Here is a 20,359-nt window from a genome sequence, read left to right on the forward strand (position 1 = left end):
ATGTTTTCTCTGTTATACTTTCTGGATGCTTTCTTTAATGGGAAAGGTTGAATTTGGTTCTGGGAGGACAATTAAAACTTACAATAAAATGGTGTTTATATCATTGCTAATAATTATATCAGTGTCAATACCCTTGTTAAAGACACTTAAAAAAATAAATAAATAAATAAATAAAGACACTTAAAATATTACATTAGGCAGCAGCACTACCAAATGTAGGTTATGAATTCCTAGGTTTCTTATTAAGGGAATGAAGCAACTCAGTTGTCTAAATGTAAAGGTTATATACATTAGCAGAATCTACAGTGCAGAGTACCAAGTACAAAGATAAGGGAAGCACAGGGAACTATGAAATGTAACTCAGCCTTGGGCCAAGGATCATCTATTAACAGGAAATGTAAAGAGAAAATCCTACACTCACAGAACACTGATAGACCAAGAACACCATAGAGCAATAAATACACATGCCCTTCTCCCCCCAACCCCCATTTTGGCTAACCTCAGCTTTCCCTGTTCCTTCTATTCTGCAGCTGAAATTACTTGCCTACTAAACATCTCCATATGGAACAGAGACTGAGCAAGGAAAAGGAAGAAACTCATTCTGCTGACCCCGAGAAAAGGCAGGGCTAATTTTGACACCAGTTTTCAGACAGCCTTTAGTAGGGATGCAGGTTGTGCAGAAAGGAGTGTTTGTTGACCAAGGTGTTCAATAAATATCTTTTAATAGCTAAATCCTGCTGCATAGAAGCAGCCATTTACTCTGAAGAGTTGCCTCCTAAAACCATAAAGCCCACGTAGTCTGTCTTTGGGGGATTTGGTAGGTTTCCACAGAGGTTGGGGTAAGATCAAGGAAGTGTCATCCTCTGAAAGAGACTGGTAAAAGTCCTAACAGTCAATGGGTTGCCACTTCAGCCTTGCCTCATCCTAGGAGACTAAAATATGTAGGACCTGTGTCTAAGCCAATCAAGATCGTTCTGGTGTAACCAACTGTACTGTAACATATTGGGTATGAGATCACAGTGTTTGCTGTCATTGAAGCCATAGGGGAACTTGTGAGTAAAAAGCTAGTACATATCCATTATTGTCCTGGGGAGACAATATTATGGTTTTAAGTATCTCATGCATTTTGATAAGACATATTCCTAGTATGATAGAAAAATCCATTCAGAGATCCCCAAAATGTGTTGTAATTCTATGCACCCTGCTGAACTATGGACCCAAAACTTGCTTTAGAAACTGGGCTGAAGTTTCTAAACTTGCTTTAGAAACTGAGCTGAGAGTGACTGAAGCAACAGATGGGTTATTCTTTTTCCCATAAAGGCAAAGATCAATGGCTTTTCAGTTCTATTTCCCTCACAGATTCTAATAGCACTAGAGATGCATAATCCTCCCCACAAAGAAATCCCTTTCAATTGCATTTACATGCAATTATAAACCTCCTATTGTAAATTAATAAATTAAGACTTTCATTAAATGAATTATTTTATTGGAGTCTGATCATGTTTTGGTGAAATTAGAAAATTAAATTCGGGGCGCCTGGGTGGCTCAGTCGGTTGGGCCACTGCCTTCGGCTCAGGTCATGATGCTGGAGTTCCGGGATCGAGTCCCACATCAGGCTCCCTGCTCAGCAGGGAGTCTGCTTCTCCCTCTAACCCTCTCCCCTCTCATGTACTCTCTCTGTCTCTCATTCTAACTCTCTCAGATAAATAAATAAATCTTAAAAAACATGCAGCCAATAATACTGTATCCAGCTAGGCTGTCATTGAAAAAGAGACTCATGGGCGCCTGGGTGGCTCAGTTGGTTGGGCGACTGCCTTCGGCTCAGGTCATGATCCTGGGGTCCCGGGATCGAGTCCCGCATCAGGCTCCCTGCTCGGTGGGGAGCCTGCTTCTCCCTCTGACCCTCCTCCCTCTCATGTACTCTCTCTCTCTCTCATTCTAGCTCTCTCAGATAAATAAATAAATCTTTAAAAAAAAATGTAATTGTTTAGGGACGCCTGGGTGGCTCAGTTGGTTGGGCCACTGCCTTCAGCTCAGGTCATGATCCTGGAGTCCCGAGATCAAATCCCGCGTCAAGCTCCCTGCTCGGCAGGGAGTCTGCTTCTCCCTCTAACCCTCCTCCCTCTCGTGCTGTCTCTCGTTCTCTCTCGCAAATAAATAAATAAAATCTTTAAAATAATAAATAAATAAAAATCCACCTCTAGGGACACCTGGGTAGCTTAGTCTGTTGAGCGACTGCCTTCGGCTCAGGTCATGATCCTGGAGTCCTGGGATAGAGTCCTGCATCGGGCTTCCTACTCAGAGGGGTGCCTGCTTCTCCCTCTGACCCTCGCCCCTCTCATATGCTCTCTCTCAAATAAATAAATAAAATCTTTAAAAAAAAAAAGAAAATTAAATTCAAGGGTCTACAAAACTATAGCCCACCCTCTAGACCCTCTTCGATTACATTAAGGTATTAACTTCTCCATTTGAGACTTTGATTTGAACAAATATCGGTCAGTTATAACTTTATAAGGATTACAGATAGCCTTGCATATTATACGAATCTTAATGGTACAGAAGTACAGGTCAGTGATATGGATGAGAAATTCATAGCTCACATCAGAATAAAGAAAGCAAAGACGGATTTTAATAGAAAAGAAAATGTCTTACTTGGTTAAGGATGTCTTGTTTCTGTGCATGCCAGGAAAGAAAGAAGACAGGTGTTAGTGTAAGATAATTACACTCATTATCTCATACTACTGATAACTAAAAGGTCGATTTTACAGATTGATTTTAAAACATACCCTAGACCCATGGATCTCAGAATGTGGTCCTGAAACAGTATCATTATCATCAACTGCAAAACTGATAGAAATATACATTTTTGAGCCTTTTACCCTAGAAATACGGAAACTAAGGACAGGGCAGGAGAGCAGGCAGCAATCTGTGTTTTAAGGAGACCCCCCAGGTAATTCTGATACAAGCTACAATTTGAGAATGATTTACTAGATCAATCTGGGAGTGTAACAAGCACACAGTTCTGATAGATAGGAGATAAATATAATGAATAACACATATAAGATGATTAAGACCTTCCAGAGAAGACTATGAAAACACAACAGTATATACGAATCTATATTAGATTATTAATGTTTATTTCCCACTCCTAATGCTCCATCTTTGAGAATAACATGCATGGCCCATTACTATGCCTTTGAAGATAAAGATCTTCCCATACTCACACGACTACTTAATTTCTTTCCAGGTCTTTAGACATCAATGGAACAATTTAGAATTGAATTTGAAATCGGGCGGGGGAAATATATATATAGATTATTATATTATATTAATATATTTCTAAATTAATATTATTAACTAATATTAAATAATTAACATTATTACATTTATATATATTTACTTATACTGTAATATGCTATACATATTTTACATATATAAAATGCAATGCCAAACTGGTTCTTTCTCATATGATCAAATTTAATTAATTTCATGAATCATTTATATCTGAGATTTCCTGACTATATTTTACTGTGAACCATCTCACCAAGATTGGATGGCTACTACAAACTAGCTATAATCATACTCTTAATATTATATCATTCATATAAGACTAGCTGCAGACGAGTAAGAATCTCTTACCTTGTTGGGCATGAGTTAGTAATTACATGCACTGGAATATGTCATACTCATTACATAAGAAATGCCATTCAATGTACGTGAAATACCTTTCTCTTCCCCTTACTCTCATCTCCCACACCTTGCCTTTCATTCCATGGCCCAGTCAATGAAGTGAAGACAAAAGGGCATTATTCTTAAACTGGGATTCCAGACAATTAGGTTTTAATTATGGCTCTTGTCATGAAACTAGCTGGTTAATCTTGGGAAAGTCATTTTACTTTTCCTACAATGACTTTCTTCATTTAAAAACTTTATAATCGGGGCGCCTGGGTGGCTCAGTCATTAAGCGTCTGCCTTCAGCTCAGGTCATGATCTCAGGGTCCTGGGATCGAGCCCCGCATCGGGCTCCCTGCTCTGTGGGAAGCCTGCTTCTCCCTCTCCCACTCCCCCTGCTTGTGTTCCCTCTCTCGCTGTGTCTTTCTCTGTCAAATAAATAAATAAAAAATCTTTAAAAATAAAAAAAATAAAAACTTTATAATCTTATCTGTTTGGGAATCTCCAGACCTTCTGAAAGTTTTTATTCTTAGGGACTCTTTAAAGCCATTGTTTAGATTTATATTTTTGATTCTTTTTTTCAAAGAAAGATTTTTAAATGATCTTTAAAAGATACAAATTAAAAATAAATGACTCATCTGTACAATGCACTTAATATTTCTTCTCCTTTAAAATAGACCACAGGTCATATATTCATTGTATTAAGTTTTTATACAGAGACCTTTTAGAAAGCAGTAATTCAAGTAAATGATAAGAAATACAATGCACCTAAGGTTTAATTAAGCAGCTTTACTTTGTAAGAGGAGATATTTGGCCTGTTCTTTCTTTGTTTCTTTGCAAGTACATTTTATATGGATGATACATGCAATATTTATTTTAGAAAACAAAGGATTATTTATCCTAAAAGTAGTATAGATTAAACACTTTTCTAAGTTTTCTTGCATAAAATGACATCAGTTAAATAGTCATCTCTGCCAACAACTTTAGGATTAACCTGACCAGTCAATAGAGAGTGATAATTTCCCATGTGAACGGACAGTATGAATTCTGTCATACTGTTAGAGTAACCTTTTATAAACTGGATGAAGTCATGTACTGAAGAGAACCTCAAGGCATTAAAGATTTCTTTCTCAACACTGAATATTCCTAATTACTTCCTATTGGCTTTTGTAAAATACAGACTAGTGTTTAAGAGTCATATAAGCTTTCATTGTTTTTTGGGTTTTTTTTTCCCTCCTAAAAGGAAAAGACCTATCAGTGTTAAATTAGAGAGTGGTTTCACTCTTAAATTAGAATTAGTCTGGGGTCATAATGAGATCTAACTTTTTTTGTTTTTCAACTGTTCATTATTTTAATAATGCATTTCAAGAGCAGATCTGTGCATTTATGGAGAGTTATTACATTATTGAAAAGGCTGACATCATATGTGTGTCTACGAATGATCTAGTAATTACCTCAATAAATCCAATATACAGTGACTGATAATCCTCATAAAATATATAATATCAGTAAGACCAAGTCTTGAGAGTCTTTTAAATAAGAAATCATTGAAGCAAAAAGGCTACTTTGCAAACAAGATCACATTCCAACTGAATTTATAGCCAGTAGCTATCCTTAGGGAGAAAAAAAGCTGGTTTTATCCCTGTAGATAGATTAAAAAACATGCACGTTTTCAAGTATTGGTTGGGAATGTAAATATTAATGACATTTTTGGGTCTTATAACAATTCCACAGAGTTGTCATCTTTAGCTTTCCCACTCTGCTTTCCTGGTCTTTGAGATTTTCGGTTCTACAAATTTATCTGGCAAAATTTTTTCTCTCACACTGTGGTATCTAGGATAATTAAATATGAGGGAAATGTAGGCTGGATATCTGCTTTTGTTCCTGATATAGGAAAATGGGAATGGCTTTAAATTGCTTTATTTTCCCCATCATTTGTAGGCTCTAAATATTAACTTTCCTTGAAAAAGAAAATAAATCTTAGGTTAAAGACTTTTACAAGGTACAGTAATATATCAGACTATAGACAGAATAAGAAAATACGGCATGAAAAGTAGCTATTAGAAATACTGGAAGGAAATTATAAAACAATATGAATGTTTTAAGGTTAGAATTGGAGATTTGGTTTTCACTAAAATGTAAATTCTATAAATCCCAAAGAAATATAATATCGAAGGATAACCAAGAACTGTGCTCGTATAAACAATCAAAATCAGAATGACAACGATAAAAAAAAAACAAATCACATTTTAATCAGCAAACAAATCTCTCTAGCTGACTAGATAATCCATCCAAGGGAATGTTTCTCTTGCAAAGGGTCATTTGTTTTAATTTCCATACAACGGAACCATCACTTGGTGAAACTGCAAAAGAACTCACAGCTAAGATGCTCAAACATTTAAAACATAACATCTCTCAGCTAACATTAAACGGAAGGTTATTTAACAAATAATTAGGAAAGGATGGACACTCATTCAAGCCAAGGGTTCAAAAGCTGTCAAGACAAGAAGTTTTTATAAGGAAGGAATTTCAGGGACTTGTTGGCTTACTGGTATTAGGTTAAAACAAGATAGGGGGAAGAAGTTCCTCATTTTTTACCTAAGCTGACTTTTTAAAATTACAGACCAGTTATATCCATCACAGAATCTTTCTGTAGTCAGGGGAATAATTCTCTGAAAGGAGCAACCCTCCTGCCCCCCCACCAGTGTTCATTTGGGGTTAAAATTTGTAGGTCGCAGAGTGAGCAGCAGACAACTTGGTCTTCCCTTCCATCAATCCTGTTTCCTGATCAGAGCTGACCAAGCAATCTCCGAATTACAATATATTTAACGTCTAGGAAAAGAACCGAAGTTTATATCACAGATGACCTATACTCTTTCAAGCACACAATAGAGAAATATTATTTTCATTAGCAAATGGTTTTTGAATGAAAAAGGTAGTACACCATTTTGTGTTTTCCAGAATAGCATTTCACTATGAATTTCATTTTGTTTATGGTACATGTATTTCCAAGGACTTTTCATTAAGAAATCCCTCCTCCAAGTGTATATATGAAACTGATATAAGGAAAAAAAAAGTTTTACCCCTTCAGGATTATACTTTGCAAGCACACCGTTACCATGGAATTCTTCAAGAACATCCTTTAATTTCTTTGTAGAATCTATAAAGAAATAGAGAACACACAAACTGTTTATATGTGTCTACTGTGGTAAAATAACCCAATTTGGAAACAAAGACCTATTAAAATATAATCATCAAAGATATTAAATTTTAAAATGCACCTGTAAAATGTTCTTTATCATTTTTGAAAGGCTATTTGGTTGAAAAAAGCAATCACACAAAAAAAGAAAGGAAAAGAAAAAAGTATGTTTTGTCCAAGTGTACTGCCTATGTATTAGGAAATACCATTAGGCAAGGCCATTAACTATGTATTATATGAATTAAGAACAAATATATAAATAGGTAGTATCTTCTCCCTTTGTTTTGATAACATAACATCTAAATGAATGAACTAACCTTTGTTTAAAAAGAAAACATAGGCATCCCTTGTTGAACTTTACAACTAATGCAGTGCATTTTTCATATTTTACTCCATTAACTAATAATAACCCTTTGGACAAATAAGAACAGTAAAATGTATAGCTAAGCCTCAATGGTGAATCCAGTGAGAGGCAAGGTAGAGATTTTAGTATTTTGCAGATATTTTTAGAATTTTCTAAATATACACAAAAAACTAAAGTTTATCTTAATTCAACTAAGAAACAAAGTTTAGGGGGAAAAAAAAAGAAACAAGGTTTAGGAAGCATCTCTACTTGCTATATGGGATGCTGCCCAATTCATGAAGTGCTTAATAAAGCCCCTTAAGTCTCCAAATCCAAAAAAAAAAAAAAAGTTTAGATATGTTACCAAAAGATTTTTAAATTGCTCTTTCAATTTTGAAATATTTTTAGGACATTTATCATATCAAGACTGTGACAAAAGAATCCTTAGTTAATATGGGAAATAATGTCATGAAAGAACATAAATATTATTAGAAAAATATATGTACATAGAATACAAATATATGCATTCAATCTACTAAAACAATACTCTCATAGTTATCGAAATATAATTTGATTAAGCAATGTCAGACTTACAACATATTTAAGTTAGAGAAAAATAACTAATAAATATTGATAAGTCATCTAAATATTCAATCAAGTTTGAATAACAGTGATAAAACAAGACTGAAACTGGGAAATAAGCAGAAGATTCTTAGTTTTCCATTAGGCAACAGGGCATGGATATTATTTCCTAGCATATGAATATAATCTTCCCTGCCTTTCCCCAAGATTCATGATATTTGTGGCACCATAAAATATTTCCCAGCTCCAAAAATACTAATTTACAAATCAGTTAGGAAATTAACTCGTAGATGCCCCTCCAACGCATCATACCTATATTTTATAAATTATACTTTCATTTGGAGTGTACAGTTTTGTTTATGTAGCAAATTCTGCAGAGGTTTCTTTAGGTGTGACTGTTTTTATTGCATTAAAATTCACATAACATAGATTCATTAATTTAACCATTTTAAAGTAAACGATTCAGTGGGTTTTTTTAGTATATGCACATTGCTGTCCAAATATCACCACTATATAATTCCAGAGTATTTCCATCACCCCAAAAAGAACTCCCATATTCTGGGCATTCCATACAACTGGAATCATATAATTTGTTGTCTTTGTTTGGCTTCTTTCACTTCAAGGCCCATAGGTGTTATAGCATGTATTAGTACTTCATTCCCTCTTGTAGTGAAAAAATATTTCATTTTATGGATACACCACATTTTGTTTATCCACTCATCAGCTCATGTACATTTGAGTTATTTCCATGTTTTGGTTATTATGAATAATGCTGCTATGAACATTCAAGTATACATAATTTTGTGCAAATACATGTTTTGATGCTCGTGGGTAAACACTTAAGTGGAGAGCAGCTAGATCATATGAAAACCTACATTTAACATTTTGAGGAACTGTCAAACAGATTTTCACAGGGCTATATGCTATTTCACATTCCTTCCAGCAACGCATGTGAATTCTAATTTCTCTACATCTTTGCCACCCTTGTTATTTTCTAGTTTTTCTTTTATTATGGCCATCTTAGTGGACATGAAATGCTTTCTATTTGTATTTCATTAGGTATTTGTTAATGACTAATGATATTGAACATCTTTCAAATGCTATTGGCCATTTGTGTATCTTCTTTGAAGAGATGTCTATTCAAGCCCTTGGCTAGTTTTTCATTTGGTCGTTTATCTTCTTGCTGGTGAGATTGTTTGGGGTGTGTGGCATGCTACAGCATGTCTGAAGCCTGTACCGTGTCCTATACATTTCTTTTTCAGTATATATTTTGCTAGCACTTTCCGTACTATGATCAGACTTAATCTGTTATGCCTTGTCTCCTGCTGGATTGTAGGCTGCTCTGGGGAAGAAAACGTACATTTTCACTTTTGCATAGCACTCAAATTCATTACAAAGATGGAGTAATAAAATCATAATAAATATTGTGATTCAAATGATCAGAGCTATTCCTAAATTACAATAAATTAGAGTAATTGCTTTGACATTTACCTTGGCAGAAACGTAAACTACTTTAGAGACCAGGTTCTATAGTAAAGAGAGATATGAAGCTGATTTTTTATTCCTGAATCCTTCTTTGTCGATGATTAAGGCATTATTCTAACTTAGCAGAACACCTTTTACTTCTTCACGTTTATAGATGCAGAACCTTCTGTAGATACTTATATAGACATACACATATCTAGATGCATAAACTCTAGAATAACATACCCCAAAGACTATGTTTATTTTAACCATATCTGAGCCCCATGATAAAATGGAAGGGGAAGAAGAAAATTCTCTTTCTTATACCTAGGCCTTCCACAGAATGTTAGAGACACTGCCTAAAGATGGGCTTTTCATTTCAGGATTCCATAGGAGTAAAAAAACACGTTCAGTAATCACTTATAAATGTTCCAGAGAAGGCAACAGTCCTTAAAATTATTCATATCATTTTTTAGTGCTTTCTTGGCCACAGTTTATATTACCATATTCTTAGTTGGGACGCCACAAGGAATAAATTAATAAATTAAGACCAAAATCTCTGTGTCTCAATGATGATCTTGGTCTGCGACAATTTAGGAAGCATCAATTCATATTTAGATGGATCACTATTAACCCAATTTACTCCTTTTTCAATTCTCAAGTCCCATTTTTAATATCCTGATATCTAAAGTTTATTCATGATCCAATCCCCACTTCATAATCTAGTTTAGAAATTGGAACATTATCTTATTCTTCTATTCCTGTCCCAACAACCTCTCTTGGGCCCAATCTCTCAAAGGCTGAGGACTTGACTTACCCAACCAATCTTCTATAGGTTACGATTTTGGTATGAGACACCAAAGGATTCCAATACCTGCCTGGGTCCCCTAACCTTTAACCGGAATTCCCTTATGTGAACAATCTACATATCCGCACGGATTCCCAAATTGCACTAGATGGTGAAGTTCCTGCTGTTGTGTTCTCCCTACCCTCAAAGGAGAATAGTCATATACTTATTTTATAATTCAGCTGCTTTTCTGGATTTGTTTCTATTACCTATTACCAAAACATTCCTATCTGTTTGATTTTGTCAACTCTGGATCATGTCTGTCCAAGCAGCACTGGGGTAGTGAAGAGGAGAAAGGATGCATGACTGAATCTAACCTACCCTCTAGTAAAAGAGAGATACCAAGGAGTGACACCTGGATGAACAGATAGTAGCTGAGTGAAAGATAGAATCTCAATCATATTTCAGCGAATATTGGAGCTTCAAGTACAAGAGCTCAGTGACAGATTCTGGGCTGAGCAATGCTGAGAAAGCCAGGCAGGCAGCTGTGAACTGGGAGGTCAATTCACAGGTAATACATATCTGTAATGAAACAAAGGTCTGGCATCAAAGAAGAATGGTAACTGAAGTGCTGGGCAGCCAGGTTCAAACAGCTGGTTTAATCCTCAGATAAGGGATCAGGACAGATGCTTAGTACAAAATATTGGGTCTTCTAGAAAGCAAAGGAGTGTCATGACATGAAATAACTGATTCCAGGGGCACTGAGGCTTCAAGGCTTGGCTAATAGGTCAGGAGACTTGGAGAAGACCACCAGATACCAATTACTGCCCATGGCTAGCATATCTGTCTTACCAGAAAGTAATTTAATATTAATAGCCACAGAGATACGGGATTATTTAAGGTTCTCAGCTCTATCACCAACAGAATCACCTAAGAACTAAGGGGTACTGAACCTAACAAAGAGGAATCATTTTGTTTAGCAAATACCTTTTTTATATGCAAGGACAGAAGAAATGCATATAGGGACTGATAGAATAGATTTCTTCTTTATGGCTTGTCTTTCTAACACCTGCTCAAGGGTATGAGTCATTCTAGAGGCCCCCTAAAGTGCTCACTTTCTATGAATCCTCTCATGTTTGGCTGAGTCACATACTGTATAACATCATGAAAGTTAAACTAGCTACATTTTAGGAACGTACGGTTAGGAATGTTTTGAATTTTTACATGATTATTAAGGAAAATTTAATTCCTTTTACTGATTCTGAAATACAAGTAAATCCATAAGAACATTCAGCAACATTTAGAAAACAGAAGAATCAAGCTCATGGGTCCTAAAAATATGTTGCAAAAAAAAAAAAAGGAAACACTTTTGACTTACTTCACATCTCCCTAGGAGTCTGCTACATCTTGAATGAACTTCCTTTGTGATTTCACAGACTTTTTTCTCTTTATTCTAAAAAACTCAGCACACACTTGTCATATTAATTACAAAGGTCTCATGGAGTAATGGAAAGATTTAAAGCCAGAAAGTCTTAGATTTGAGTCCTGGCTCCAGAATTTTTGGCTGAATATCCCTGGGTGTATCTTTTAATGTCTCTGTGGCTCAGTTTTCCAATATGTAAAATAGGAATAATGAAACGGACCTTGCAGTACTGTGTCTAGCAACGTATCTGGTGCCCAATAAGTTCCTGTTCCTTCGTTTCACCCTAAACATGACTTCAAACATATCATCCCCCTTCAACTGTTTCCTGTTGTCTTTAAATTGAAGCACAAACTCCTCCTTTCGGCATGATAGGTGTGTCAAAATTGGATCCAAAACCTACCTATCAATAATTATTTTCGATGACTCCCTTATTTACAGTTCTATATCTATCGTCACGTAATCCATGATTTTAGAGCCCCTCCTTTGCTTGTGATGCTCTCTTTGTCCAGAATTCTCCTCCATGTCAAATGAAGTTCAAACATAATGCATGCCATAGTTTACCTGCCACCTTGTTCACGAAACCTCTCAGGACTTCCTTCTAACATTCCATGGAACTCCCTACAATACCACTCTTAGAATCTACACCTGTTTTATGCATTGAGTACTATTAACACTCTTAATTGAAGTTTACACAGCTAGATTCTTTTAGCGGTTGCAAAGTGTAGTATCTTTATTTTTTTTAAGTGTTGTACCTTATTATTTCATTTAAACTCACAATTACCATATGGATTTTTTCAAACTCCTCCATTAAACACATGAAGAAATCAACATTAAAGCAATCATTACTTATTTAAAACCACACAAGTGTCCCTGATGAACATGGATGCAAAAATTCTCACCAAAATACTAGCCCATAGGATCCAACAGTACATTAAAAGGATTATTCACCACGACCAAGTGGGATTTATCCCTGGGCTGCAAGGTTGGTTCAACATCCGCAAATCAATCAATGTGATACAATACATTAACAAAAGAAAGAACAAGAATCATATGATCCTCTCAATAGATGCAGAAAAAGCATGTGACAAAGTACAGCATCCTTTCTTGATCAAAACTCTTCAGAGTATAGGGATCGAGGGTACATACCTCAATATCATAAAAGCCATCTATGAAAAACCTACAGCGAATATCAGTCTCAATGGGGAAAAACTGAGAGCTTTCCCCCTAAGGTCAGGAATGCGGCAGGGATGTCCACTATCACCACTGCTATTCAACATAGTATTGGAAGTCCTAGCCACAGCAATCAGACAACAAAAAGAAATCAAAGGCATCCCAATTGGCAAAGAAGAAGTCAAACTCTCACTCTTTGCAGATGATATGATACTTTATGTGGAAAACCCAAAAGACTCCACCCCAAAACTGCTAGAACTCATACAGGAATTCAGTAAAGTGACAGGATATAAAATCAATGCACAGAAGTCAGTGGCATTCCTATACACCAACAACAAGACAGAAGAAGGAGAAATTAAGGAGTTGATTCCATTTACAGTTGCACCCAAAACCATAAGATACCTAGGAATAAACCTAACCAAAGAGACAAAGGATCTGTACTCAGAAGACTATAAAATACTCATGAAAGAAATTGAGGAAGACACAAAGAAATGGAAAAACGTTCCATGCTCATGGATTGGAAGAACAAATATTGTGAAGATGTCAATGCTACCTAGAGCAATCTACACATTCAATGCAATCCCCATCAAAATACCATCCACTTTTTTCAAAGAAATGGAACAAATAATCCTAAAATTTGTATGGAATGAGTAAAGACCCCGCATAGACAGAGGAATGTTGAAAAAGAAAAGCAAAGCCGGCGGCATCACAATTCCGGACTTCCAGCTCTATTACAAAGCTGTCATCATCAAGACAGTATGGTACTGACATAAAAACAGGCACATAGATCAATGGAACAGAATAGAGAGCCCAGAAATGGACCTTCAACTCTATGGTCAACTAATCTTCTACAAACCAGGAAAGAATGTCCAATGGAAAAAAAAAGTCTCTTCAACAAATGGTGTTGGGAAAATTGGACAACCACATGCAGGAGGAGGAAACTGGACCATTTCCTTACACCACACACAAAAATAGACTCCAAATGGTTGAAAGACCCAAATGTGAGACAGGAGTCCATCAAAATCCTAAAGGAGAACACAGGCAGCAACCTCTTCGACCTCAGCCGAAGCAACTTCTTCCTAGAAACATCGCCAAAGGCAAGGGAAGCAAGGGCAAAAATGAACTATTGGGACTTCATCAAGATAAAAAGCTTTTGTAAAGCAAAGGAAACAGTCAACAAAACCAAAAGACAACCGACAGAATGGGAGAAGATATTTGCAAATGACATATCAGATAAAGGGCTAGTATCCAAAATCTATAAAGAACTCATCAAACTCAACACCCAAAGAACAAATAATCCAATCAAGAAATGGGCAGAAGACATGAACAGACATTTTTCCAAAGAAGACATCCAAATGGCCAACAGACACATGAAAAAGTGCTCAATATCGCTCGGCATCAGGGAAATCCAAATCAAAACCTCAATGAGATACCACCTCACACCAGTCAGAATGGCTAAAATTGACAAGTCAGGAAACGACAGATGTTGGCGGGGATGCGGAGAAAGGGGAACCATCCTACACTGTGGGTGGGAATGCAAGCTGGTGCAACCACTCTGGAAAACTGTATGGAGGTTCCTCAAAAAGTTGAAAATAGAGCTACCATATGATCCAGCAATTGCACTACTGGGTATTTACCCCAAAGATACAAAAGTAGGGATCCGAAGGGGTACGTGCACCCCGATGTTTATAGCAGCAATGTCCACAATAGCCAAACTGTGGAAAGAGCCAAGATGTCCATCGACAGATGAATGGATAAAGAAGAGGTGGTATATATATACAATGGAATATTATGCAGCCATCAAAAGGAATGAGATCTTGCCATTTGCAACGACGTGGATGGAACTGGAGGGTATTATGTTGAGTGAAATAAGTCAAACAGAGAAAGACATGTATCATATGATCTCACTAATATGAGGAATTCTTAATCTCAGGAAACAAACTGAGGGTTGCTGGAGTGGGGGGTGGGGTGGGAAGGATGGGGTGACTGGGTGATAGACACTGGGGAGGGTATGTGCTCTGGTAAGCGCTGTGAATTGTGCAGGACTGTTGAATCTCAGATCTGTACCTCTGAAACAAATAATGCAATATATGTTAAGAAAAAAAAAAAGAAGAAGGTAGCAGGAGGGGAAGAATGAAGCGGGGGAAATCGGAGGGGTAGACGAACCATGAGAGACGATGGACTCTGAAAAACAAACAGGGTTCTAGAGGGGAGGGGGGTGGGAGGATGGGTTAGCCTGGTGGTGGATATTGAGGAGGGCACATTCTGCATGGAGCACTGGGTGTTATGCACAAACAATGAATCATGGAACACTTCATCTAAAACTAATGATGTAATGTATGGGGATTAACATAAGAATAAAAAAAAAAAAAAAACCACACAAGTAGTGATCCAAGCTTTTGTATATGACCCAAATCTGTTTTCTTTACTTTGTAAAAAACAAAAACAAATGGAAGTTTCCATTAGAGCCACGGCATCTACTTTGGAGTCCATGATTTCTGTTAATTTAGCTCAGGGAATTGTATTACCTATTTTTCTAGTACATGGAAACATTCTATTTCTTTTTTTACCAACTTAAATTAAGAGATGAAAAGTATCTTGTATATATATACACATATATATATATATGTATATATATGAAACATAAGAAAAAGTAAAACAAAAAGGTCATATGGATATTTTAAAGTGTTTTATAGCATTTTACTTCATTTATTTTTTAAAGATTTTTTATTTATTCATTTGAAAGAGAGAGAATGAGAGAGAGAGAGAGCATGAGATGGGGGAGGGTCAGAGGGAGAAGCAGACTCCCTGCTGAGCAGGGAGCCGAATGAGGGACTCGATCCTGGGACTCCAGGATCATGACCTGAGCCAAAGGCAGTTGCTTAACCAACTGAGCCACCCAGGTGTCCTCACAGCATTTTGTTTTGTTTAGAATTGTGTTTCTTTTGATAATGGAATTAGAATATATATACAATTCTTTTTGAAAACTTTAAAATACATGTAACTTTTACATGATATATGTATTTCATAGTTATTATTTAAAAAGTCATCTTAAAGAATAAATATTAAAATTGCTTGTGCTGCATTATATAGGGAAAGTACATAGAAAAGACAAAACTATTTGAAATAAAATCCTAAAAATGGGGGCGTCTGGGTGGCTCAGTTGTTAAGCATCTGCCTTCAGCTCAGGTCATGATCCCGGAGTCCTGGGATCGAGCCCCGCATCGGGCTCCCTGCTCAGCAGGAAGCCTGCTTCTCACTCTCCCACTCCCCCTGCTTGCGTTTCCTCTCTCACTGTGTCTCTGTCAAACAAATAAAATCTTAAAAAAAAAAAAATTCTAAAAATGTTCTGCAAATAACACATTCTCATTATGCCTCACAAGAAAATCTTTTTTCGTTTGTTCCGAAGTAAATATTCTTTAGATCAAGACCAATGATTTTAACATCCAAACAGTAGTCTTAGCTCCTGTGAAAAGACGATCATAGTCCACCATTAACACCAAGACTATCCAACCTATAAAGTGTATTTGTCATTTTTACAAATAACAAATAACCTCCTGTAGATTAATCATCTTGTCCTTTATTTGCCAAAATAGACAGCACCATGGGTCCCTGTTTCAGTGGGGATGGTGGGTTTCCAGGAAAAATGCAGGTCTACCAATGTGAGAGAGGCCGCCAATGCCTGCAATCTCAACATGGAACTATGGAAGGGTCATCTTTTGGTTCTCCCAATGCAGCACTTCAAAACCTTTCTTCAAAATCTAAGCTTCCCAAAATAAGTCAATCAGAGAAAGATAATTATCATATGATCTCACTGATATGAGGAATTTGAGAAATAAGACAGAGGATCATAGGGGAAGGGAGGGAAAAAATGAAACAAGATGAAACCAGAGAGGGAGACAAACCATAAGAGGCTCTTAATCTCAGGAAACAAACTGAGGGTTGCTGGAGTGGAGGGGGTGGGAGGGATGGGGTGGCTGGTGATGGAGACTGGGGAGGGTATGTGCTATGGTGAGCGCTGTGAATTGTGTAAGACTGTTGAATCACAGACCTATACCTCTGCAACAAATAATACAGTATATGTTAATTAAAAAAAATATGTACAGTTAAAAAAAAAATCTAAGCTTCCCAACACAGTTTTTTCCCCTTATCACAGAGGATATTTGTGGCCTAGAAATCTCTTTCTGCACTCAACCAAAAGCATCTTTGCAGTGGCTGCTTTAACCCTGTTGTAAATAAGGTTTGTAGCTTCAACTGCTTAAAGAGAAAACTTTCTAGTTTAAATACTGAGCTAGCATTAACGTGCACATAACATAATAATATTCAGTACAAAGTTAAATGTGACAAAGTTTCCCTTAGCTATTGAGTATTTCAAATTAGCAAAAGAGCTTTATCTTGGTCTAAGTGAAACAGTTTTGTGTCTAACCCAATGGTACTCAAACTGGGATCCAGTTAAGGATCATCCAGGTAGCTTTTAAGATATACTGATGCCTGGGCTCAAAACACACTGACGATGACTGAATCCACTAGAGAGGACCCCACCAGACATGGGGATTTTTTTCTTTTAAGATTTTACTTATTAACAGAGAGAGAGAGCACGAGTGGAGGGAGGGGCAGAGGGAGAGACAGAATCTCAAGCTGACTCCACCTGAGACAGAGCCCCACCTAGGTCTTGATCTCATGACCCTGAGATCATGACCTGAGCCGAAATCAAGAGTCAGGCACTTAACCAACTGAGCCACCCAGGAACCCCAAGACATGGGGATTTTTAAAAAGCTCCTCACATGATTCTTATATGCAGCTAAGGTTAAATTAACCACAACTCTTATCCTTAAAGAGAAGCTTTAAGAAATTGAGAATTAATTAGCAAAAATTTTGCTGCTATATTTTCCAAAATGGGTCGTTTCAGTGAGAACATTGGGTTTCCAGGAAAAAATAAAAGCTCTTACAACACAGAGAGGCTGCCAAAGTCTTTAATCTGAATGAATATATATTTCATCTGGTTGTAAAGATTATATACCATCTTTAATAAGTATATATTTAGGCTGGCTTTTGCTCAGAGGGCTTCTATTGGGGGAAAAGAAAAAAACCTTATTAAAGCATTTAATTTAAATAATGATTTAGCCTCATTTTGAGGTCAAAATAGCCAAAAATAGTATTTTAGAAATTGAGAAGATGCAGAAATTGATATTGCTATTCATGTAATCCCCCAGGTGGTATAAAAAATGTCCTATTTAAATTATAGTCAGCAGCAGTAAATAAACACCTACAGTGCTATAAAATAAAATATTTGGAGAACTAGTCAAACACATTCATATCTACTTGTGTGAAATAGTCATATCTACTTGTATTTGTGTACAAAAAGATTGAAAAAATTATGGAACTATTGTTAAAAATAAGTTATACTGTAGGAGTTTATACGCTAACTGAAATCTATACACCTGGATTTTTAAAAACATCCCAAGAATATTCTAAAGACACAGCTACATTAGGAAGAGTTTTTTAAAAAAAGCTATTAAGCTGTTCTGAGTGCAAGTTCCCTCTCTACGTGTTTCTGCTAAGCTCTTGGGGTCATTGTTAACTTGAAAAGATGGTGGCCATAATATCTTAGGGAAAACTGTTATACACACTGCAGGAACGTTTCTATTATCTGGAAACGTTTCTATTATCTGTTTCTATTTATCTGGAAAGACAACTATTTAATTTCAGAATTACTGTTGATGTGAGACTATGGAGAAAATTTCCTTTCTCCTTTTGATATTCATTATTTGCTGATAAACCTCTTAAATAACCAATCCTTAAAAACATTTTTCTGCATTTGCTATTATTTTTTTCCATCACTCAATCTACCTATACTCAACTTTTTGATATGTACACTAGTCCAATGCCTTGGATAACATATTTATAAGAGTGATTTCTTGGTTAGACAACATATCTAGTAATTTGTCTTCCAGCTGGACACTGTCCTAAACACCCATGAAATAATTAACATTTTATACAGATTTTCTTGTGTAGAAAATTAAGAAAATATACACTTGCACTGGAGCTACTCATCTACAAAATAACTAAAGATTGATACTGAAAACATAATTTCAATTAAGAATTATAATCAGTGCCTAAATTGACTGGTATGATTCAGTGGTGTGCTGGTATTGTATCTAACAACTGTTGAAGATTCAGAGTGCTGACTTGTGGTGTTTGCTGATTTACCTGTTGTAAACATCCTCCCACCTAGGCCATATCAAGCCTCCAACATGACCTCATGAATGTGGAGTTAGGAAGAAATGTTAACATTTGACTCACATGAGCAGTAATTAATGAATTAACATAGAATTTTATATAATTTAGGGAGAATGAACAAGTCTTTCGAAACAAATAGAGATCAAGAGCAGAAACAAAAGGCCAGTTGTGGGGGCACCTGCCTGGCTCAGTCGGCAGAGCACACAACTCATGATCTCGGGGTCAGGAGTTTGAGCCCCACGTTGGGTGTAAAGATAACTTAAAACAAAAGGCCCAGTTGTGACTGCTCAGTCATTCTTGCAAATAGTTGAGAGGCATGTATTGAGTTTAGAACAAGCATTGTTCCAAGTACTTGGAATATATCAATGCACAAGGCAGAAAATATTCTTGGTTCATGTAGTTTGTAGTCTAGTGCAAGACAGAAAATACACATGGTAAGTAAATGTAGTATATTAGAAGATTTCAACTGCTATGGAAAAAATAATAAATGATAAGGAAAATTATCAATTCACAGGACATAGTTTGCAATTTTATTTTATTTTTTTAAAGAATTTATTTATTTATTTGACAGAGAGAGACACAGTGAGAGAGGGAACACAAGCGGGGGGGTGGGAGAGGGAGAAGCAGGCCTCCCGCTGAGCAGGGAGCCCGATGTGGGGCTCGAACCCAGGACCCTGGGATCAGGACCTGAGCTGAAGGCAGTCGCTTAACCAACTGAGCCACCCAGGCGCCCCCAAAGTTTGCAATTTTAAATAGCAAGAATAGACTTCGTGAAAAGATGACATTTGGGAAAAACTTTGAATCTGACTTAAGTTATAAAAGAAGCACTCTGTTCATGTAAAACTGATGAAATCTGAATAAATTCTGGATTATAGCAATATCAATTTTCTGATTTTGATGGTATATTATAAACTGTAGTTATGCAATTTGTAACCATTGTAACTGGTATGTGCGGTCTCCTCATACATATTTTTTGTAAGCTCCTGTGAATCTATCATTATTTCAAAATCTTTTTTAAAAGGAGTGCTCTGGCTATTGTTTTGAAAACAGACTATAGAAGACTTAAAAGCTTAAAACAGGGAAGTAATTATGGAATTATTATGTTAATTCAGACTAGAGAATTGATGACTTTGTATGAATGTGTTAGTGGTAGAGTAGGAAACATGGATTATTTTGAAAGTGGAGTCAAAACGATATCCTGATGGATTGGATGTAAGTTTTGAAACTGAAAAAGGAAGGAAGGAAGGAAGGAAGGAAGGAAGGAAGGAAGGAAGGAAGGAAGGAAGGAAGGAAAGAAAGAATGAAGGAAGGAAGGAAGGAAAGAATGAAGGAAGGAAGGAAAGAAAAGAAAGAAAAGAGAGAGAGAAAGAAAAAGAAAGAAAGAAAGAAAAAGAAAGAAAGAAAGGAAAGAAAAAGAAAGAGAAAGAAAGAAAAAGAAAGAAAGAAAGAAAGAAAGAAAGAAAGAAAGAAAGAAAGAAA

At 36.3% G+C, this 20,359-nt stretch overlaps 1 protein-coding gene across 6 annotated transcripts in view; it reads right to left on the bottom strand.

Moving 5' to 3' along the window:
- Positions 1-20,359, bottom strand: part of DGKB (diacylglycerol kinase beta) — a 666,176-nt gene that overhangs the window by 573,242 nt on the left and 72,575 nt on the right. For 3 of the 6 annotated variants that reach the window (XM_021689586.1, XM_021689589.1, XM_021689585.1), the window contains exons 2-3: positions 6,756-6,832; positions 2,653-2,673 (exon numbers count right to left, since the gene is read on the bottom strand). In XM_021689586.1, coding sequence (XP_021545261.1) covers positions 2,653-2,673; positions 6,756-6,832 — 98 coding nt within the window. The remainder of the gene's footprint in view (positions 1-2,652; positions 2,674-6,755; positions 6,833-20,359) is intronic. The other 3 variants (XM_021689590.1, XM_021689588.1, XM_021689587.1) reach the window with 1 other exon arrangement.

This window comes from Neomonachus schauinslandi, chromosome 12, assembly GCF_002201575.2.
Source record: "Neomonachus schauinslandi chromosome 12, ASM220157v2, whole genome shotgun sequence".
Lineage (NCBI taxonomy): Eukaryota > Metazoa > Chordata > Mammalia > Carnivora > Phocidae > Neomonachus > Neomonachus schauinslandi.